This window comes from Hirundo rustica, chromosome 6 (genome assembly GCF_015227805.2).
Source record: "Hirundo rustica isolate bHirRus1 chromosome 6, bHirRus1.pri.v3, whole genome shotgun sequence".
Classification (NCBI taxonomy): Eukaryota; Metazoa; Chordata; class Aves; order Passeriformes; family Hirundinidae; genus Hirundo; species Hirundo rustica.
This window is the reverse complement of record NC_053455.1, coordinates 1,350,961-1,374,119: the sequence shown is the minus strand read 5'-3', so window position 1 is coordinate 1,374,119 and position 23,159 is coordinate 1,350,961. Positions and strand designations below refer to the sequence as shown.

General features: G+C 47.2%; 1 protein-coding gene across 1 annotated transcript in view; it reads left to right on the top strand.

The window, feature by feature from the left end:
* Positions 1–23,159, top strand: part of MDGA2 (MAM domain containing glycosylphosphatidylinositol anchor 2) — a 205,854-nt gene that overhangs the window by 65,699 nt on the left and 116,996 nt on the right. The window contains exons 2-3 of the mRNA XM_040066256.2: positions 147–286; positions 17,332–17,506. Of these exons, the coding sequence (XP_039922190.1) occupies positions 147–286; positions 17,332–17,506 (315 nt within the window). The remainder of the gene's footprint in view (positions 1–146; positions 287–17,331; positions 17,507–23,159) is intronic.

Sequence of the window (23,159 nt, the reverse complement as noted above, 5' to 3'; positions counted from 1 at the left end):
TGGTTGGATCATGGGGCTGAGAACTCCATGGTCGGGTTTGATTCCCTTAAGGACTCCCAGTCCTTGTGAATCCCTCACAGCTCTTACTATCCCGTGGTCCTGTGATCCGTGTGGTTCTGATCCCGTTTCTCTGCTGGCTTTGCAGCCCCCCCCCACGGTGCGGATCGTGCACTCGGGCCTGGCCTGCAACATCGAGGAGGAGCGCTACTCCGAGAGGGTCTACACCATCCGCGAGGGAGAGACCCTGGAGCTCACCTGCCTGGTCACCGGCCACCCCCGGCCACAGGTGAGTCCCCGCCTGTTGGAATTACGGAAACTGAGGGTCTGGGGTTTTTACTGTGTAGTAACACAAGTGTGTTAAGATGGAGGATTTGGGGCCTTGTCTGAGTTGTTCTTCTTCACCTTCTTCTTCCTTCTTCTTCACGGGTTTGGGTGTTTTTCCGTAATTGGGTGAAGAAGGTCCACATTGCGGGCCTTGGGTGGTCATTGTTGGGTCAAAAACGTAAATAACAGAGGTGTCACCTCGTTACTGGGGGATTATCGCTTAATTAACCTTGGAAAGAGTTAGAAGTTCTCCATTTTACCTGGTTTCTCTGACTCGCTAGTTAGAGCTCACGGCTCCTGGGTATGTAAATGGATAAGAAATAATCAACATCCAAGTCCAAACTCAAACCCTGCATTTCCCGTGTATCATCCTGACCTTGGCAAGGAAAAAAAAAACGAAGCCAGAACCTTCACGCACCTTCCAGGTGTGGATCCCATTGGAAAAAAGTTGGAATCCCATTGGATTCCAGAAGTTGGATCCCATTGGAAAAATGCGGATCCCATTGGCGGAAAGTGAAAACACTTCTCCCAGTTGTTGGGTGGATGTCGGGTGTTCCAGAGGAACATCAACAGCAGGAATGTTGATGGGATTTTTTTGGAAGATCTGGTGTTGAAATCAACAACACTCTTCTTTAAAATCCTGGTGTGTTTGATTTCCATGGAGGTTGGTAAAAGAGAAGAACGATTATAAGGATGACAGTTGTTGGATAAAAATCCTTAAAGTTGTCCTGCCATCAGGGATCTTGGAATGATTCCCATTCCCAGCTCCACAAATCTCCATCTCCCAACTCCTCTGCCCATTCCAGCTGAAATGAATCCCAAAGTGCTCTCCAACTTTCCCACATTCCCAATCCAAAACCACCACCTCATTCCCACTTTTCTCAAAGGATCCTGATACCATTTTTCTATTAAAAAAAATCAACATGATGACCAGGAGCAGAGGAAATTCCCGACCATTCCCAATCCATCAGCACAGCTCAGGGATCACCAAATCCTCCTCAAGCCTCCAATATTTTCCCAGCGTGGGTCCTGTGAACTCCGGAAGGGAGAACAGCGGCACCCAAGGGCTTGGGAAAATCTCCCAGTTCACCCGGATCTGCGATGTCATGGAACGCCCAGCGCGGCACCCGGATAAACCAGAGTTAACTGGGAATGAGTCAGCTTTTTCCAGGTCTAACCTGGATTTTATCGAGCTCAGGAATGTTGGCAACTCGTGCTGCACCTCCCTGGTGTGACCCCCTTGGGGCAGTCAGTTATTTTTAATTAGGATAATCACCAGGGATCCTCTTTTCAGGGTGATGAATTAAATCCTTTTTTTTTTTTTTTTTCTTGGAGTTGCAAGGGACAGGCAGGAACTGTGAGCAGGGAATTGTCTGGGAAACCTTCAGTGTGAGCTCCTCCAGGAAGGAGGCGTTTGCTGTTTCTCTGCTGTTTATTCCATGATTGTTCCCAATTTAAGGAGGAGATTTAAAGCTAAAATAGTGGAAGTTTATTTCGTGCTAGTTTAGGGCTGTGGTTCCAGTATTCCAAGTTTTTTCTGGATTTTTCCACAGGATGCTCTCGGATTTGGGTTGCAAATTGCATGGAAATTGTTTTCCAGCTGCTCTTTGAGATGCTGGGGAATGAGGTTATAAAATATGGAACTGTGCATTCCAAGAATGCTTTCACACTTCCACATTTCTCAAATTTTCCAATTGTTCTTGGCGCAGAAACTCCTTTTGCTTTAAACACTGGAAGAATTAAACAACCCTGGATTGGATATTTGTAAAATCACAAAATCGTGGAAGGGTTTGGGTTGGAAATGAGATTAAAAGTCAACTGGTGCCAGCTCCTGCCATGGACAGGGATATTTTCTACTCCAAGTCTTGAACATTCCCAGGGATTTCTGATCTGTAGGATTTGAGGCTGCCTGTGATGGGTCTGGGAGGAAAAATCAATTAAAAGAGAAAAAATTCCATTTGTTTTCCCCTTCTCTCCTTGTCACTCCTTCCTACTTTACCAAAGCACACGTTTATCCCTTTTTTTGTCTTTCCGACACATGTTCTTTTAACTTTGGGATCAATGGATGTCGTTCTTCGGGATCTGATGACTCGGGGATGTCTGTGGTCTGCTCCAAGTCATCCTTGCGGTGACTCCACTCTGGGAGGAGGCTCCCTTTGAACAGGAATCTTCAGATTTATCAAATCTTCACGTTTTTTCGGCTCCCTTTGCTGCCTTTCCCACCGCGTGCCCCCAAATTTTCCCTGTGATTATTTCCAGGCAGGGAAATAATGTTCAGAGTGGTGGTTGCACTTTCCAATCGCTGGAAGTTTTGGGGAATTTCTCCTCTAAATTTTCTTGGAGTCTTCTCAGCATCGATGAAGTTTTTGGGAGGAACAATACAAGGATGTGGGAATTATTAGAAAGAAGGAGGGTTACAAATAATTGCTCTCTTAATCCCAAAAATTCACCCCACCCCTAATTAAATATAAGACTCTGAGCACCCCGACACATCCCCGAATGTCTGCTTGTTGTCCATGGAGTGATTTTGGATTATCCTTTGTTATTCCCCGTTTCCCACCTTCTCGCACCCACCTTTGGAATGCGCCGTTAGTTGACGCAGAAAAAATTTTCCTGTCTGGAATTTTTAAAACACTCTATCCCCCTCTCAGCTGAGGTGAATTTATAAATAAAATATTTTAAAATTTATTTTACAAATAAATAATATTTATTTATAAATTATATTTGTATTTAAAATATTTATTTTATAAGTAAAATATTTTTTTCCATAAATTGCTGCGCGAGGTTGGTTTGAGTTTTGGGTAAAATCCTGCAAAGTTTGGAGCAGGATCACCCTGGGGACCTGTCCTTTTTCCAGGTTTTATCCAGGATCCAGGGGCTGGGCTGTCCCTGCTCTCCAGCTCCAAAGGGATGTGCCAGGACATCCAAAGGCCACTTATCCCTGGACACAAATGAGGGATTTCCTGGATTGGGTAGCTAAGAGGTGACATTTTATTCCCACTGGTGACTATCTCCTGACCAGCTCTGAGGAATGTGGGTTTTTTTCCTGATTTTCCTTGGGAATTCTCACCTGCGCTGGCAGGTCCAGTCCTTGGAAACACAAACTGTGACTTTCCAAAGTGAGGCATGGTGTTTGGATCGTGGGGAGAGAGGAGGAAACATCTGATGGGCAGGGATTGGCTGGGATTTTTTATTTCTGGTTTTTACTGGAGGGTGAATGGGAAATTCCTGACAGGAAGGTGCATCCAGGCTTTTTTTCCCCAAGTGACAATGGAGAATGGCCTCAAGTTGTTCCAGGGGAGGTTTACATTGGAGATAAGGAAAAATTTAATGGAAAATGTTGCCCCGGGGCAGTGCTGGAGTCCCCATTTCTGAAGCGATTTAAAATCCATGTGGATGTGGCACTTGAGGACATGGATCAGTGGTGGCCTTGGGAATCCTGGGAATGGCTGGACTCAGTCTTGGATGGCTTTTCCAATCTCAGTGATTCCAGGAGTTTATAAAGACCTTGTTAGTCAGTCCGACCTGCTCCTCCTTGGGGTTCGCTTTCCTCTGGCTGTGATTTTTCCAGTGGTTCACCTCCAAGCGCTGTCCCACCTCCGGTGACGTTATCCCGGCGGGAATGGCACATTCCAGGCAGCAAAATGTGCAGAGTTGAGAGGGGACGGTGTCCAAGTCCTCACCCAGTCCCTCCCTGTGCCACAGGGTGACCTCTGGCCCTCCCATCGTGTCCCTCCCTCTTCCAGGTTCTGCCTCCCGTCTCTTTGTCCCCCGTCATTCCCAAGGCTCCGGAAGGAGCAGCTGCTGGTGCCACACGTCATTCCAACCATCTGGAAGCTGCACGCTCCGGGATTTTTTTCCCCTATTTTGAGGTTGCAGCACATCTTAACGAGATCCCACCTCCTCCTCACATCCTCCTGCCACCCCTTCTCCCAGGCAGTGCCACCGGAGCACATCCCTTTCTCCCGGAAAAATCCAGGAGTGCTCTCGGTGCCGGTGGGGTGTGAAGACCTTGGCCGATCCGTGGCTTTCCCGGGAAGCAAAGCAGGGGAGGACCTGCTTTTAGGAGCCCTGGAATTCCTCCCTGCCTCTGTTTGGTCGCGTTTTCTTCCCACTTGTGGGAGCTGGGTGCTGTGCTGGTGCCTCAGGCAGCAGGAGCCGCTCCCCTTGGAGCTGCCAGGAGATCCCGGTGGCTTCCCGGGATTGTGAGCCCGGGAAATGCTGCTCCAGGGAGGTGTGGGTTAGGAAAAACACGTCCAGCCCTCTGGGAATTGGGGTAGCCAAAGGGGGTGACCCAAGTGACCCAGAGCAGGGAATGGTTGGGGTTGGAAGGGGCCTTGAATCTCGTATTTATATATAAATACAATTTTTATGTGTATATAAAAATATGGAATTCATGGAATGGTTTGGATGGGAAGGAACTTAAATCCCATCCACTTGCCATGGACAGGGACACCTCTCACTATCCCAGGGGTGCTCCAGCCTGGCCTTGGGCACTGCCAGGGATCCAGGGGCAGCCACAGCTGCCCTGGGAATTCTATCCCAGCCCCACCCCACCTTTCCAACCAGGAATTCCTTCCCAATAGCCCAGCTAAATGTATTCCCTGTCAGTTTAAGGCCATTCCCCATTTTCCTGTCGCTCACAAACTCCTTGGAAAGCACCGAGCTCTCCCCGTGAGCCGACCCAGGTAACTCTGGCGCGTTATAAAAATTAATTATTTCAAATGCATCCCCGTAATTACTCCCTGTGATTAGCGGAGCCTCCTCCGACACCGCAGAACAGGATCCTGCCTTCTCCCTGTTAATGCCTGGAAAGGAAAAAATTCCCATTCCCTGGCACTCCATCCATCAGAACAGAAAAAAAAAAAAAAAAAAAAAGGCAGCATTCCCAAAAAACCCCCAACAAAACCCCCACGTTCTGTTCTCTTTGATCGGCCGCGAGTGGGACGTAAAAGGCTTCTCTGAGGCAAAGTGGGTGCCGCGCTTTTGATTTTAATTGATAAGAATTCTTATCAAGTGCTGATGCAGCCGGGGGAAGGGGGGCGGGGAGGATCCCTCGCACGGGAGCGGCTGTTTTCCCACCCCGCTCCGCAGCTCCTCGGAGCAGTAATTGGAGCCTTGTTAGGAAAATTGATGCTGATTCCATCTGACACCCCTCAGTTCACGGGAAGACTTTACAAATGTTCACTGAGCACCTGACAAAACCCAGCCTGACTCATGACTAAATTAGCCTGGATTTTATGCTGGGGAAAAAAAAAAAACCAAAAAACAAAAACAAACCCCTTTTCCTAAATGTTTGACTGGATAAAGCTGGCGTTCAGCAAGGGAAGATGTTTCCATCCTGCTCCGGCATGAAAAGAAATCTGTGATTAAGGTTTACATGACGTTTGTGCTGCTCGGAGGAGTTTATTTGATGTTTTCTCCCCCCACCCCGAGCGCAGCGCCTGAATTCACACCTCTGCAGAGCTCTGCAGGGCTCCGAGCCTGCCCTGCTCTGTCTGCCGGCAGGGAGGAGTGGGAAGCGTGCCAAAATTCCAGGACAAGGAATCGCAGCATCCACAGCTTGGAGTGAGGCCCTCCTGGAGCTGCACCAGGATCTTTGGGAATGAGCCACTGCTGCCTCTGAGCACACCGTGAGCTCTAATCCTGGGTAATTTTTAATGTCCCTTCCGTCCCAAACCATTCCATGAGTCTGATGATAAAAGGAATTAAACTCCTCGTTGTCTTATCCGGAATAATTTGAGCAGCCCCTGCCAGTTTTCCTGCTTCCAGGTGGCTGCTGTCTCTCCACAAGGAATGTGTTTGCATGTTCCCAACCAAGGGCTTGGAAGTGCTGAGGGAAAGAGGTCAAATCCAGATAAAAACAAGTTCAATCCGAAGAGGTTCAATCCAGAAAAAAGCAGCGTCAGGGAAGGGAAGTTTGGGTTTCAATCCCACTCCCTAAATTGGGAATATCGAGCCTGGACTTGTTACAGCCTCAGCAATCATTGGGATGAGCCTGGAGGGAATCTCATGGGGCTGGGAATGACATCCAGGTTAGGGAGCGGCACCAGAGCCGTTTCATTTTGACATTTGGGCAGCTTAAATCCGCTGGAAATCCCATACGGAAAATTCCCAGTGCCCGCACGGCAGGACTCTCCTATTACTTTAAGAAAAACAGGAAAAAATTTCCAGTTTTCCTGAAACATGGACGCTTGTCCTCCGAATATTTTCCATCTGTTCTCTCCCGTCCCAAAGCTCTGCGGTGTTTTGTTTTCCCTTTGTGCTGTCAGCTTGCATTTCCCTGTTTCACACGGGCTCAGGGAAGGCGGGAGCGGCGGCTCTGGGATAACGCGCCAGGAGCCGTTTTTCCGTAGGTGCGAAACTCTCCGGTCTCCCGGCACGGGGATGGGGGTGGTTCTGGAATAAAGGCTGGAGCTGGGAGGTCTGGCTGGAAAGGAGTGGATTTGATGAGTACATGGATAATTTGGTAACCAGGGAAACCGGCAGCTGATGCGGATGAGCCAGGGCTGATGGAGAAGTGCTGGTGGCCTTGGAATGAGAACTCCCAAGGAAAAAAGTCTTGGGAGGCTTTTCCTGGAGGATCATGGGGAGTCATTCCCGTCACTGCGGAAGGAGTGGAAGGCACGTTGTCCACGAAATCCCACCTGCAGAGCTGCCTCCGGCTCTGGGTCCAGCGGCAGGAGGATGTGGAACTGCTGGAGTGATCCAGAGGATGCCATGGAGCTGCTCCAAGGGCTGGAGCTGCTCTGGAGCCAGGCTGGGAGAGCTGGGAATGTTCCCCTGGAGAGGAGAAGGATCCAGGGAGAGCTGAGAGCCCCTGGCAGGGCCTGAAGGGGCTCCAGGAGAGCTGGAGAGGGGCTGGGGACAAGGGATGGAGGGACAGGACACAGGGAATGGCTTCCACTGCCAGAGGGCAGGGATGGGTGGGATATTGGGAATTGGGAATTCCTGGCTGGGCTGGAATTCCCAGATTTGCTGTGGCTGCCCCTGGATCCCTGGCAGTGTCCAAGACCAGGTTGGACATTGGGCTTGGAGCAGCCTGGGACAGTGGGAGGTGTCCTTGCCCATGACAGGGATGGAACGGGATGATCCATAAAATCCCTCCCAACCCAAACCATTCCAGGGTTCTGTGATCCCATGACCTCCTAACGCTCTGGAGTTTGGTGGTCTTAAATTTTAAGGGCAGAAATTCTGCTCCCAAAACCTTGCCCGGCTGAGGTGCCTGACGGGGAGAACTGGAACAGATGGGGATGTTCCTGCTGAGATGGGATAACGACCCCCCGGGATCCTCCTGGGATGTTTTCGTCTCCATGCTGACATTTCCACGGATAACATTTTCTCATGGATTGAGTTCTCCTGCCTCCTCTGGCAGCTGGGAATGATTTGGGAAGCTCCAGGTGGATTTTGCTGCCTTTCACCTGGACACTTGGGTGTTCCAATGGAGTTTATCAGGCTGGAAAATCTTTATCCAGGAATATTTATATTCCCAGCTAAGATTTATTCCCAAATATTGCTTTTTAAGTCTTCCCCTCTACTTCTCCTTGATTTTTGGGCAGCTTGATTTTAAATCTATTTTATTTTATATTTTCTTTTTAAAATAAACTCCTAAAAAACCCAAGAACCCTGAACTTGAAGAGCAGAAGTTGAACTTGAAATAAATTCAAATATTTAATCAGGGTCAATATTTAAAAGTAATATCTAAAAGTAAAGGGTTAGTATTTAAAAATAATTTTAAAAATCCCCAATTTTTGCTGTCTCAATTAAATTATTTCTTGCCAGGTATTTGTTCTGGTGCTGCCCTACAGGACCCCAGCACAGAGGTTAAAATAAAACAGAATAAAACTAAATATTGACTTTTCAAATAAATATAGTTTTCTCAGAAGCATTTTAAAATCCTTTTTTTAGGATGTGACAGCACTTTCTCTGGGGTTTCTTTTATCTTCTTCTGTATTATTTTTCTTCCTACAATCAAGTGAATATTAGAATTAAAAATATTAAACAAAATATAATTAAATATTTTCAGATAATTCTTAATTTTATTTTACAGAAAAACCTTGCTGCATTTGGGGACTCTTTCCTTAATTTTCATATTTGAATATTAAGCATGAAATATTAAATATTTCAAAATAATTTCTGATGTCTTTTTCCACAAAATTCTTGCTGTGCTTGAGGAGTCTTTCCTTAATTTTCATCGTAGAATATTAGACATAAAAAAATTTAAATATTTGCAGAAAAATCCATATTTCTTTACAGAAAAATCTCACTGCTGCACTCTGTTTTCTCTTTTTTTTTTTTTTGCATTATTTTTCTTCCTAAAATCCAGTGAATATTAGAATTAAAAATTAAATACTTCCAAATATTTTCTAATTTCTTTTTTCCACAAAAATCTTGCTGCATTTGGGGACTCTCCTGAACTTTCATATTAGAATGTTAGACAGGAAAAAATGAAGATTTCCAGATAATTCTTTATTCTTTACAGAAAAAAAAATCTCACTGCTGCTCTCTGCTTTCTCTTTTTCTGTATTATTTTTCGTCCTCTAATCCAGTGAATATTAGAATTAAAAATTAAATATTTCAAGGTAATTTCTTTTCCCAGAAAAATCTCGCTGAATTTTCCTTATTCTTGAGTCGTTTTTCTCCTTCTCTTCCAACGGAACAGCCTCGTTATCGTTTTGATCAATAATATCAGATTTTTAAAATAATTCCGGCGCCATTCCGGGCTGAATCCTGGATCCTCCTGCGGATTTCGTGATCCGAGGAGATAAAAATAACGAGTGGGTTTTTTTTTTTTTCCCCCCCCTCCCTTCCCATATGTCCGTCAATCAAAATGATAAAGATATTTCTGACTCGCAGGCTTTAATGGCGTAATTAGGGCTAATTGCATGTTCCAATGATTACACATATGAACGCTAATTACATAATTGCAAACAATTATGCTAATTAGGTAAATACGTCGTTAAGGAGAAAGCGCTGGCAAAATCCGGGGAATTTGCGCCAGAGCCAAAGGAAGTGGAATTGCAATAAAAGAGAAATAATCCTGCAAGTTTGGGGAATCCGGGAGACATTCCCATGTGCGGAGCTGGAGTGGTTTGGGTTGGAATGGTGGTGCTGGGAAAAGCCTTCAGCTCTTGTGGAATCATGGAATGGCATAGCTGGGAAGAGCCTTCAGTTTCTTCAGAATCATGGAATGGTTTGGGTTGGAATGGTGGTGCTGGGAAAAGCCTTCAGCTCTTGTGGAATCCTGGAATGGCATAGCTGGGAAGAGTCTTCAGCTTCTTCAGAATCATGGAATGGTTTGGGTTGGAATGGTGGTGCTGGGAAAAGCCTTCAGCTCTTGTGGAATCATGGAATGGCGCAGCTGGGAAGAGCCTTCAGCTTCTTCAGAATCATGGAATGGTTTGGGTTGGAATGGTGGTATTGGGAAAAGCCTTCAACTCTTGTGGAATCATGGAATAGCGCAGCTGGGAAGAGCCTTCAACTTCTTCAGAATCATGGAATGGTTTGGGTTGGAATGGTGGTGCTGGGAAAAGCCTTCAGCTCTTGTGGAATCATGGAATGGCGTAGCTGGGAAGAGCCTTCAGCTTCTTCAGAATCATGGAATGGTTTGGGTTGGAATGGTGGTATTGGGAAAAGCCTTCAGCTCTTGTGGAATCATGGAATGGCATAGCTGGGAAGAGCCTTCAGCTTCTTCAGAATCGTGGAATGGTTTGGGTTGGAATGGTGGTGCTGGGAAAAGCCTTCAGCTCTTGTGGAATCATGGAATGCCATAGCTGGGAAGAGCCTTCAGCTTCTTCAGAATCATGGAATGGTTTGGGTTGGAATGGTGGTGTTGGGAAGTGCTTTCAGCTCTTGTGGAATCCTGGAATGGTGTAGCTGGGTAGAGCCTTTAAGTGCTATGGAATCTTGGAATGGTGTCATTGGGAAGAGCCTTAGAGCGCTACGGAATTTTGGGATGTTATGGATTGGAGCTGAGTAGCCAGGAAGAGCCTTTAAGTGCTATGGAATCTTGCTACGGTTCAGGTTGGGTTCCCAACAACACCATTCCAACCTGAACCGTTCCAAGATTCCACATAGCAGCTGAAGGCTCCTCCCAACAACAAGGGGAAGGGAAAAGCCTTAGAGTGGTCTGGAATTTTGGGATGATATGGGTTGGAATGGTGTAGTTGGGAAAAGCCTTTAGGTGCTATGGAATCTTGGAAGATTTTGGGTTGGAATGGTGTTCTTGGGAAAGCCTTCAACTGTTATGGAGTCATGGAATGGTTTGGGTTGGAATGACGTTGGGAAGAGCCTTTAAGTGCAGTGGAATCATGGAATGGATGGGTTGGGTTCCCAACACCATTCCATGAATGGATGGGTTGGAATGGTGTAGTTGGGAAAAGCCTTTAAGTGGTATGGAATCTTGAGATGATTTGGGCTGGAACGATGTTGTTGGGAAGAGCCTTTAAGTGCAATGGAATCATGGAATGGCTGTTTGGAATAGGGATGTTGGGAAAGCCTCCATGTGCTGGGGAATCCTGAAATGGTTTGTGCTGGAATGACGTAGATGTTAACGCCCGTCAGCTGCTGTGGAATCTTGGTGGAATGCTGTTGTCGGGAAGAGCCTTAGAGTACTGTGGAAAAAAATCCAGGGAATTTGCACCAGAGCCAAAGAAAAATTAATTAGAATAAAAGAGAAAAAAAAACCCTTCAGGTCTGGAAAACCCAGGAGCCATTCCCGTGTAGGGAATTGGAATGGTTTGGATTGGAATGGTGTTGCTGGGAAGAGCCTTAGTGTGCTCGGGAATCTTGGAATGGTTTGCGCTGCAATGCGTTTATTGGGAAGAGCCTTCCACTGCTCCAGAATGATGGAATGGTTTGGGTTGGAATGATGTTGGGAAGAGCCTTTAAGTGCAGTGGAATCATGGAATGGATGGGTTGGGTTCCCAACATCATTCCATGAATGGATGGGTTGGAATGGTGTAATTGGGAAAAGCCTTTAAGTAGTATGGAATCTTGAGATGATTTGGGCTGGAATGGGGTTGTTGGGAAGAGCTTTCAGCTGTTCTGAAATCCTGGAATGGTTTGGGTTGGGAGAACCTTAAATCCCATTTCATTCCCACCCCTGCCATGGCAAGGACACCTCCCACTGTCCCAGGCTGCTCCAACCTGGCCTTGGGCACTGCCAGGGATCCAGGGGCAGCCACAGCTGCTCTGGGAATTCCAGCCCAGCCCCTCCCCACCCTCCCAGCCAGGAATTCTTTCCCAGTATCCCGTCTACCCCTACCCTCTGGCAGTGGGAAGCCATTCCCTGTGTCCTGTCCCTCCGGCAGTTACGAGTTAGTGGCTGTCACCTTTTGCCTGTGTCGATTTGTCCAATTTTAAACGTTCCCTGATTTTTAGCTCTCTTCCCTTCCCTTTGGAAAATCCCATTGTTGCTTTGTTGCTTCCCATTATTCTGATTCCTTTAACCCTGCCTTTCCAAACCCTTATTCCCGGCCCTTAGTCCTGGTTTTATTCCTGCAAGCAGAACCAGGTTTTTTTTTGTTTTTTTTTCTTTTTCCCTTTACATCTCCTTGCATTTCTCCTGAAATGTGGGAAGCGTTCCCAGATTCCGTTCCTTGGCACTCGTGGGAGTTGTTGGAAGGTGTGCCAGGAGCGCTCCGCAAGACATGAATGATGCTATTTGGGATTACTGGAGTTTGCTGCGTTTTTCTTCTGCTGGAATTGGAAATGAGCTGGAGTCTCAGCCAGTGGGATGCCAACACCTTTCCAATTCCTTTTCTCGGAACAAAGGAATTTCCAGAGTCTTTTTAAGCCATGCCAGGTTTGGGGAAGGAGAGATTTGAGCCTTTTCCAGTGTTTTTTAACATTGTTTGCGGAATTTTCCTGCCTGGGGGAGACTTTGCCAATTTATCCTCTGGAAGAAAGGGAAAATCGGTGCTCACAGAGCAAAAAACATGGAAACATTGAGTCAAAATCTTTGGATTTTCCATCCTGACTGATACTACACATTCCTTGTCCTGTCTCCAACACCTGGAGTGTGCAGGCAGGATGTGCTCAGGCCGAGATTTTGGAACTGCCTGATGGAAAGGTTGCATCCAATGACTGGGGTAAAAAGTTATGGATGGATTAAATTCCCACCAAGGAATAATCTCCTTTTTGGAATGCGTTTAGATCCTGGAATTTTGTGTCATCATATTTTTTAATACTTTGTGACCATCAGGACCTCATCATTTGAAAGGAAAAAGGGATTTTATTTTTAGGAAAAATCCCAAACAAATAACCCTTGTTCAGCCAGCTACTCTGATTCCTGATTTTCTAAGGAATATTTTATACGGAATATCTGATTTGTTTTTTTTTTAAGGAATCAGGGAGTTTTTGCAGGATCTGTGACTCGTTCTCAGCAGCTGCTGCTCCTGCCTGGCCTTTGCTGTCGCTGCCTTTCCTTCCAAGCTGCGCTGCCAAATCCCCCCAATCGAGATTCTCACCCTTTTCCCGTTTTCCCTTGCTCCCCCTTCCCAGTTCTCTCACTTTTCCAGCAAAATCGGATGTCAGCTCCTTTCTTTGTCACCACAGCTGAACCCGGTGGCAGCTCAGACCCTCACTCCTATTTTGGGATCAGTGAGAGCATTGGAAGGAATTGGGATCCCACAGGAGGCACAGCTGATTGGGATCACAGGGAGATTTAGGGTTTGGATCACTGGAAAATTCAGGGTTTGGATCACGGGGAGAGTTAAGATCTGGATCTTTGAGATTTAGTGTTTGGATCACTGGGAAACTTAGGGTTTGGTTCATTCATATTTAGGGTTTGGATTACTTGTAAATTCAGGGTTTGGATCACTGAGGTTTGGGATTTAGTTCAGAAAATTTCCTGGAAATGAGGGAGGGGTTAATTTCCAGTCTTGTAGGGATATTCTGGAAATACCAACAAAGTTTGATGTGAACATGAACTGGGATTCATCCATTCCCAATATTTAGGTATTTTTCCTGTAGTTTCTTCCTCTGGTGTTGGCACTGCCTGAAGGACTGGACAATTTTTCCGTATTATTTTTTATGGAGTTTTAAAACTGGGAACAGGTTTAGTCAAACAGGCTGATTTTGATCTGCAGGGAATCAATAACCTCCGTGATGTTCCAGAGCATGACGTGGTGGGAACGGGGCCCCCTAAACCCGACCTTGTGGGGGCTCCGCTGGATTTAGTCTGGTCTAGAAGAGGCTTCCCAAAAACCAGCCTGGGTCCTGTGGAATCTGCCTTGGAGGAGGGTGGGAATATTGTGTGGGCTCAATGGAGCAGAAAGTTGGGGATGGGTGAAACTTTGGAGACTCTGCTTGGCCCTGGTGAGGCCCCACCTCAAAACTTTGGGTCAGTTGGGTTATTAATGGCAAGAGGACATGGAGGGGCTGGAGCGTGTCCTGGGAAGGGAACAGAGCTGGGAATGGGCTGGAGAATTCCTGAGGGAGCTGGGAAAGGGCTGAGCCTGGAGAAAAGGAGGCTCAGGGGGAACCTTGTGGCTCTGCACAAATCCCTGACAGGAGAGGGGATGATTCCCAGGGAACAGGGACAGGAGCAGAGGGAACGGCCTCAGGCTGGGCCAGGGGAGGCTCAGGGTGGACAGCAGCAGGAATTTCCCCATGGAAAGGGAGCTCAGGGCTTGGAGCTGCCCGGGGAGGTTTGGAGTGCCCAGGGCTGGAGGTGTCCAAGGAATTCCTGGAGATGGCACTCAGAGCTCTGGGCTGGGGACAGGGTGGGGATCAGGCACAGCTCAATGACCTTAGAGCTCAATTCCAACCTCACTGATTCCATGAGGTTTAGGTTGGATATTTGGGAAAAATTCTTCCATAAAAGGGTTGTCCAGCCCTGGCACAGGTAGAGGGTGGAGTCCCCATGCCTGGAGGGATTCAAATCCATGTGGATGTGGCACTTGGGGACACAGGACAGTGGTGGCCTTGGCAGTGCCATGTTGCACTCCATGACCTTGGAGGACTTTTCCAGCCTTTACGATTCTGTAAAATTATGAGGAACAGGAATCTCCTGAAAACCAAACTGGGGTTTTTGAAGCCGGGCTTGGTTGGTTTTGTTTCGTCTCTTTGGTTGTTTGGGGATTTTATTTGGATTCCTTTATTTATGGCGCTTCCCAGCCCCAAATCTTCGTGCCAGCCCCAAAATCCCTCCCCTAACCACTGTGACAGGTAACGGAGTCAAGATTTTCATTGCTGAAAGACTAGAGAAGAAACACTTCCTCGTGTGGAGCTGAGTTGAGTTGTTGTCATCCCTGACAGCATTTTGGGAACGCTCTGTGAAGCTGCTTCCCTGTTTTTCCCAAGGGCTTTCCCGGGGAGTAAAATGAGTGGAGATGAGGAGAAGGAAAAGCAGGAACAACACCTGAAATTGTTGCTTTAAGAAGTTAAAAAATGTCTTAATTTGAACTGCCTGGGTTTCACCGCGGCTTTGTCACTTTGAAGCGCGATTCTGCTCCGAGGAATGAATTTAAAGCGGAAAAAAATCCCGGTTTAAGGCATTTTTTCCCTCTCTGTTTAGACTCCAGTTCTTGAATTTAATGGCACAAACACATTTTGATGCCTTTTTGCTCTCAAGGGAAATAAATCCCTCTGGGAACAGGGAGCCGCTGGCTCCCAGTTTCCTGGTCCTGCTTGGGATGGGAGGGAGCAGCTCCAAAGACCCCCATTCTCCAAACATCCCATTCCCAAAGTGGATGGAGGCTTCACCTCTGGGCTGGGGTAAACTGGGATCTCAGAGGTTGTCCAGGGAGGACCAGGGAGGCAAATTCCTTGGAAAACTTGGAATAAGGAATGGTTTTTAGGGAAAAATTGGGATTTACACCTTTGGCCACTGAGGGTGGTGCGCTGGTGGCAGTTGGGTGGTGGAAATCCTGAACGTGGGGATGGTTTAATGGAGCTGATCCTGGAGGTGAGGAGGAGATTTCCCATCCCTGGCTCCATCCTGAAGCTTCCAGCATTCCCAGGGAAATCCTTTGGAAGCACTGACTCAGATTTAACGGAACATCATGGGCTGAAGATGTTTTGCATGAACATTTGGGGCTGAGCAAATGGGAAGTGATTCCCGATCCATTTTGTTACCCCCTTAACTTTGTCTTTTGTGTTGGGAATTGATCCACGATCAATTTCCACTCCTTTTAGGGTATTTTAAATCTGTTGATCATTATTCCCTGATTTTTCCTTGGATACTGCGCCATTGCTGAGCTCTTCCTTTGCTTTCCTGAGGAAATTTCGGTTATTTTAATGAGTTTTCTGTGGTTTTTCTCCAGACCTTTGCTTGATATTCCACATCTTCCCGAGGTTACACCCTTCAGACCGGGGCCCTTTCCCTGGATTTTAATCCAAGGAAATTGTAGAAGCTTTGAATGGAGGGAATGGAAAATTCCTACTCTGATTATTTTCTGGTTTATGAAACAAAATTGAATTTTTTTGGTTCACTGGGAATTCAGTGGTGGGGCTGGCATGGAGTGCTGGTGAGCACTGGGATCTCCCCCTCCCATTCCCAATTCTTTCCATGGAATCCTGGAATGGGTTGGAAGGTGACTTAAATCCCATCCCGTTCCAGACACTTCCATGAGAAGGGTCACCTCCCACTATCCCAGGTTGCTCCAAGCCCCAATGTCCAGTCCAGCCTTGGGCAATTCCAGGATCCAGGGGCAGCCACAGCTGCTCTGGGAATTCCAGCCCAGCCAGGAATTCCCAATTCCCAATCTCCCATCCATCCCTGCCCTCTGGCAGTGGGAAGCCATTCCCTGTGTCCTGTCCCTCCATCCCTGTTACCTGTTCCTTTCCAGCTCTCCTGGAGAGCTGGGGTTTGGATCACCCTGGCACTGTGGAAGGAGTTCCTGGGTTGGAATGGGATCGGATTTAAGGTCCCTGCCCACCCAAACCATTCTGTGATTCTGTGATTGCCAAAATGAGGAAACCATCAGGGAAAAAAAATTAAAAAAAAGGAAATATGAATTCATTTCCCCTCCCAGACCCATCACAGGCACCCTCAAATTCCACAGATCAGAAATCCTTGGGAATGTTCAAGGCTTGGAGCAACCTGGAGGTGTCCATGCCCATGGCAGGGGCTGGAACGGGATCTTTTAACTCCTCCCAACCCAAACCATTCCACGATGCCATGAAATGCTTGTTCCCATGAAATGTTGAGTTTCTTGGGAATTTCCCTGGGTCATCCAAGGTGAAATCCCGGTGCCACCCACACAAATCCCATGGTTTGGTGCTGAGTTCTAGACTGTGCCCTTTTTCCAGACCTAAAGTTATCCTGGATCTCGGTGCCGAGTTCTAGACTGTGCCCTTTTTCCAGTCCTAAAGTTATCCTGGATCTTGGTGCCGAGTTCTAGACTGTGCCCTTTTTCCAGACCTAAAGTTATCCTGGATCTTGGTGCCGAGTTCTAGACTGTGCCCTTTTTCCAGACCTGAAGTTATCCTGGATCTTGGTGCCGAGCTCCAGACTGTGCCCTTTTTCCAGACCTAATGTTATCCTGGATCTTGGTGCCGAGTTCCAGACTGTGCCCTTTTTCCAGACCTAAAGTTATCCTGGATCTTGGTGCCGAGTTCCAGACTGTGCCCTTTTTCCAGACCTAAAGTTATCCTGGATCTTGGTGCCGAGTTCCAGACTGTGCCCTTTTTCCAGACCTAGAGCAATTCCGGGGTTTTATGCCGAGTTCTAGACTGTGCCCTTTTTCCAGACCTAGAGCAATTCCGGGGTTTTATGCTGAGTTTTAGACTGTGCCCTTTTTCCAGACCTAAAGTTATCCTGGATCTTGGTGCCGAGTTCCAGACTGTGCCCTTTTTCCAGTCCTAAAGTTATCCTGGATCTTGGTGCCGAGTTTTAGACTGTGCCCTTTTTCCAGTCCTAAAGTTATCCTGGATCTTGGTGCCGAGTTTTAGACTGTGCCCTTTTTCCAGACCTAGAGCAATTCCGGGGTTTTATGCCGAGTTCTAGACTGTGCCCTTTTTCCAGACCTAAAGTAATCCTGTTTTTTGGTGCTTGCTCAGATCAGGTGGACCAAAACAGCAGGAAGTGCCTCTGACAGATTCCAAGATTCCAGTGTCTTCAACGAAACCCTGAGGATTTCCAACATCCAGAGACACCAGGGAGGACGCTACTACTGCAAGGCTGAGAACGGCCTGGGCTCCCCGGCCATCAAATCCATCCGAGTGGACGTGTACTGTGAGTAAATCCTTGGAATTCTGCCTCTTGGTCCTTTAGGAATGCCTTAAAATGTTGTTCCCGAGAAATGCTGGGCTCCTCGTGAATCCCAGTTTTAATGGTGGATGCTGTGGGTTTTGTGGAGTTTTTATGGTTGGGAGAATGTGAAGGGTTGGGATTGCAGGGGAAAATGTGGAGGATTGTGGTGAGGAATGTGATGGTTTGGGACTGTGAGGAAAATGTGAAGGTTTGGGATTGGGGTGAAAAATGTGAAGGGTTTGGGATTGTGGTGAAAAATGCGAAGGTTTTGGATCATGGTGAGGAATGTGAAGGGTTTGGATTGTGGTGAGGAATGTGATGGATTGGGACTGTGAGGAAAATGTCAAGGATTGAGATTGTGGTGAAATATGTGAAGGGGTTGGATCGTGGTGAGGAATGTGATGGATTGGGACTGTGAGGAAAATGTGAAGGATTGGGATTGTGGTGAAAACTGTGAAGGTTTTGGATTGTGGTGAAAACTGTGAAGGTTTTGGATCATGGTGAGGAATGTGAAGGGTTTGGATTGTGGTGAGGAATGTGATGGATTGGGACTGTGAGGAAAATGTCAAGGATTGGGATTGTGGTGAAAAATGTGAAGGTTTGGGATTGTGGTGAAAAATGTGAAGGTTTTGGATCATGGTGAAGAATGTGATGGATTGGGACGGTGAGGAAAATGTGAAGGTTTGGGATTGTGGTGAAAAATGTGAAGGTTTTGGATCATGGTGAGGAATGTGAAGGTTTTGGATCGTGGTGAGGAATGTGATGGATTGGGACTGTGAGGAAAATGTGAAGGTTTGGGATTGTGGTGGAAAATGTGAAGGGTTTGGATTGTGGTGAGGAATGTGATGGATTGGGACTGTGAGGAAAATGTCAAGGATTGGGACTGTGAAGAAAATGTGAAGGTTTGGGATTGGAGTGAAAAATATGGATTGGGATTGGGGTGAAGAATGTGAAAAATTTGGATGTGAGTGAAAATATGGATTGGGATTACAATGAAAAATGTGGGGGATTGGGATTGCAGTGAGAAATATAAAGGATTGGGACTGCATGGAAAAATGCAGAGGATTTTGACTGGAGTGAAAAAAAGGATGGATTTGGATTTCAGTGAAAAATGTGAATGGCTGGAATTGGGGTGAAAATACGAAGGATTGGGATCATGGTGAAGGATGTGAAGGATTGGGACCATGGTGCAAAATGTGAAGGATTGGGATTGCGGCGAAAAATCTGCGGAATGTGGATTGCGAGGAAAAACGTGAAGGATTGGGAGTGCAGAGGAAAACGTGAAGGATTTGGGATGTGGCGAGAAATGCAAAGAGTTGGGATTGCAGGGAAAATGTGAAGGAGTGGTATTGTGGCGAAAAATAAGAAACATTCAGATTTCAGTGAAAAATGTGAAGGATTGGGATTGCAGGGAAAAGTAGGAAAGTGAGAAATATGAAGGATCGGGATTGCTTTAGCCCCTGCAAGGGGCTCTGAGTTTCCCTGGATCCTTCCCTTCTCCAGGTGAACATTCCCAGCTCCCCCAGCAGAGCTGCTGCCTCCCTCGGATCATCCTGGAACCTCCTATGGACTCTGGAGTGCAAAATTAGCTTTGTGTGCACTCCCAGAATCCTGGAAATGGTTTGGGATGGGATGGATCTTAAATCCCATCCCATCCCAGACCCTTCCATGGGCAGGGACACCTCCCACTGTCCCAGGCTGCTCCAAGCCCCATCCAGCCTGGCCTTGGACACTGCCAAGGATCCAGGGGCAGCCACAGCAAATCTGGGAATTCCAGCCCAGCCCCTCCCCACCCTCCCAGCCAGGAATTCCTTCCCAATATTCCTTCCACCCAAATCTCCCTTAAATCCATTCCCCCTTTTCCTGTCTCTCCCTTCCCTCATAACTTTTCCCCTCAACTCCTCGATTTCCTTGCATAATTCCTTTTGGAAAGCCCCTTTTCTTTCCGGGGGGGGGAAGGAATGATCCCTGTTCCAAATCCACCAGGGATGAATTCTTTAGGAGAAAATTCCTGTCCTTACTTCCTGCTAAAGCAGACAGCTTTTGTCTCTCCCAGTGCTGGATGAAAGTTCCCATTTCTCACCTCAAATTCCACCAAATGTCCTCAGTTCAGTTCCCTTGGAAATGAATTCCCAGGGGGGAGAGCTCCATTCTTCTGCAGCCACCAGGAGAAGAAACTGCCTGAGAAATCCGAGCTCAGTTCACTCCAGACTTGAACTCCGCTTCTTCTCCCTCGCTCTTTAAAGTTCATCTCATCTTCGGCTTTGAAGGAAAAGCTTTTATACTTCAACTCACAGAATTATTTTTTTTACTTGGAATACACTTCCTCCCTTTTTAGAGAAAGGAAAGATGGAATAAATGAAGTATTTTCGTTTTAAGGAGCAGAGTTCTGACAAGAAAGCTTCGCTGCTCTTTCCCAAAGGACAAATTTTCCCAAATTTCCTCATTTTTAGTGAAGAAAAAGCCCCAATACCATAATGGAAAATGTGTTTTTGTGTATTTCTCTTGTTTCCCAGATTTTTATGGATACAAGCCTGGAAAAAATGTGGAGCAAAATGTCGGGTGAAGGTTCAAAGATTCCTGAGAATAATGTGGAGGAGGTCAGGGTGGAAAAAAGTTTTATCCGAGAAATTTAGTGCAGGGAGAGGTTTAGGAATTAACTCGTGGTGGAAGGGACACATGCGTTGTGAGGGATGGGAAAATCTGGAATTCCGGGATGAAGAGGTAGAGCCGGGTTTTAGTGAAAACAATTCCTTGTGCTCATGGATCTACTGAAATCCCTGCTGGCAGCTCTGATTCCAGAGGCTCTCCCAGGAATCAGTTCTTGGCTGGGATGGAATCATGGGAATGGTGCCGGGCCTCAGGAATGAGAGTGATAGAAGCAGACAGAAAACTGGGAATAACGGGAATGCTGAAGGGCAGCAGGAATGAGAGTGACAGAAGCAGACAGAAAACTGGGAATAATGGGAATGGGGAAAGACAGCAGGAATGAGGGTGACAGAAGCAGACAGAAAACTGGGAATAACGGGAATGCTGAAGGGCAGCAGGAATGAGAGTGACTACTCACACCCTGGTTCTGGGTGTCCAAACCCAAACCCCTTTGAGTCAGACACTGAAATTAATGATTAATCCATCCTGATTTATCCATCCTGATCAATCCCAACCCTGCTGGGGCAAATCCCAAGTGAAAATTGACCACGCCTGGAGGAATGGGAATGCAGAATTCCCATTAGGAATGATTCCTGTTTCCACATTGAGCTGATGTTTTTAATTCACCCCGAAGAGCTGCTGAGGAAGTTCCTCGCAGAATTTGCTCCTCAGGGTCCTCCTGATGTCAGGAATTTTTAACTCAGGAATAATGCTCACAGTTAATTGCAGAGCCTTAATTCCATCGCATTACCTGGCTGTGGAAGCAGATTTCCTTTTCCTCCTGGAAGAAACTCCAGGAAAAAGTCCCATGAGGTTATTTGGATGCCTTTTATGCCGTTCCTTTCCTAAATTAAAACTGGCGGGGTTAGAACAGCTTGAGACGAGCTGGTGTCAGAGGAAATTCGGGATAATTGAGGCCATAAATATCCCTGGAATTCAAAGACATCTCCTTTCCAAGGCTCCAAAATTCCCTCTGTTTACAGGAATCTGTAAGCAGTCACAGAAATAGGCTTGGCTTATAGGAAGAGCTGAGGTTTAAGGTTTAAATGCACTGCTCCTGACCGGAATACTCCAGTCCTGCCAATCCCTGGAAAAATTCCCTGCGTGGGGTTTTTTTTGAGGCAGCTTCCTGTGGAGGTGAGGATGGGTTTGGTCCGGGTGGTCCCACCAGAAATGCAGAATTGTAGGAAAATAAAGGCTGGGAAAAACCCCACAAGATCGTCAACCTTTGAATCCACCCCACAGCAGTTAAATCGCGCTTGGGGGCGTCCCCTTGTCAACATTTCCAGGGATGGGGATTCCACAATTCCCTGGGGAGTCTCTTCCAATGCCTGGCCACTCCTTCAGTGGGGAGATTTTGCTCTCCGGCTCTTCTGCATTCAGTAAAATCACGGAATGATTTAGGTTGGGTCTTAAATCCCATCCAGTGCCACCCCTCTCATGGGCAGGGACTCGTTCCGCTATCCCGGGGTTGCTCCAACCTGGCCTTGGACGCTTCCAGGGATCCATGGGCAGCCCCAGCTCCTCTGGGAATTCCATTCCAATCCCTCCCCACCCTCACAGTGAAGAATTCCAAGGTCCTCCACTTGCATGACTCTCCGTTATTTTGGATAATTAGAGCAGCACAATTAATAAAACGCAGTTTCTGACAGATTTTTCCTCACCCTCTGTCTCCAGCCCCATCCTTCTCCGTCGGACTCTGTAATTCCAGGCTCTGGAGAGCATCCATGGATATCCAGGTGCAGCCAACCCTAGCCTTGCTCTGCTGCCCACTTTTTCCCCCGCGCCAATTTTAATGAAGTGCCGGGGGTTAATTATCTTTGGGATCGTGATCCCCATTTGAAATCCAGCTAGAACAACCTCAAAAGCCCTGTAGATCCTGGGAGAGGAATTTTTGGCAGATGGGCAGGCAAATGCAATTATCCGAGGAGGAGAAATCTTGGCTGCTCCTTGGAATTCAGCTCCATTTCCACCCTGTAACAACATTTTGGGTTGGATTTGAGCTGCTGGAGCAGGATTGAGGAGCAGCATCCCCGTGGATGGGGTTTAGATGATCCCCAGAGGGGCTTTTCCCAGCTGGATGGGATTTTAGCTTCTGCTCCTGGAACGGGCTGGGAATTCCATCCAGTCAGCAGGAAGATTTCACTTGTCTGGGTTTGGGTTTGGCTCCAAATATTCCAGGCAGGTCGATTTTCCTCTTGGATTTGTCATCTCCAGTTCCCTCCCAGGAGTTCCTTCCGCAGCCTCCCTTTCTCCTCATCCCCTCACCGTTATTTACGGCCTCCAGTCCTGGTTTTCCTTTTATTTCTCTTCCCTAAAATATTTTTTAGGGGGAAAAAAAAATTCCTGCGTTTTATATTCTGCTGGAGTCAGGCTAAGGCGGGGGAGATGGGAGTTTTTAGAGCAGGGATTCCGGAGCAGCACTGGAGAGGTTCCTGCTCGGACTTTTTCAATGGAAAAGAGTTTAAGGCTGGAAAAGAAATGGGAGCCTTGGAGGAGAAATGGGAAAGGAGGGGGGAAAAACCTGGCACTTGTTACCGTGGAGTCATGGAATGCTTCGGGATTGAAGGGGCCTTAAATCCCATCCAGTCCCTGCAGGAACACCTCCCACGATCCCAGGGTGATCCAGCCTGGTCCCGGATGCTTCCAGGGATCCAGGGGCAGCCACAGAATTCCAGCCCAGCCCCTCCCCACCCTCCCAAACAGGAATTCCTTCCCAAAATCCCCCCCAAATCTCCCCTTTTCCCATCTGAAGCCATTCCCTGTGTCCTGTCCCTCCATCCCTTGTCCCCAGTCCCTCTCCAGATCTCCTGGAGCCCCTTCAGGCCCTGGAATGGGGCTCTGAGCTCTCCCTGGAGCTTTTTCCACGTAAACAATCCCAATTCTCCCAAGTTTTCCTCACAGGAGTATTACCGGGACACACAAAGCAGTCGCACGGAGAGAGAGGTTTTGCAGGGCAGAGGTTCCTCCGTTCCGACTCAGGCTG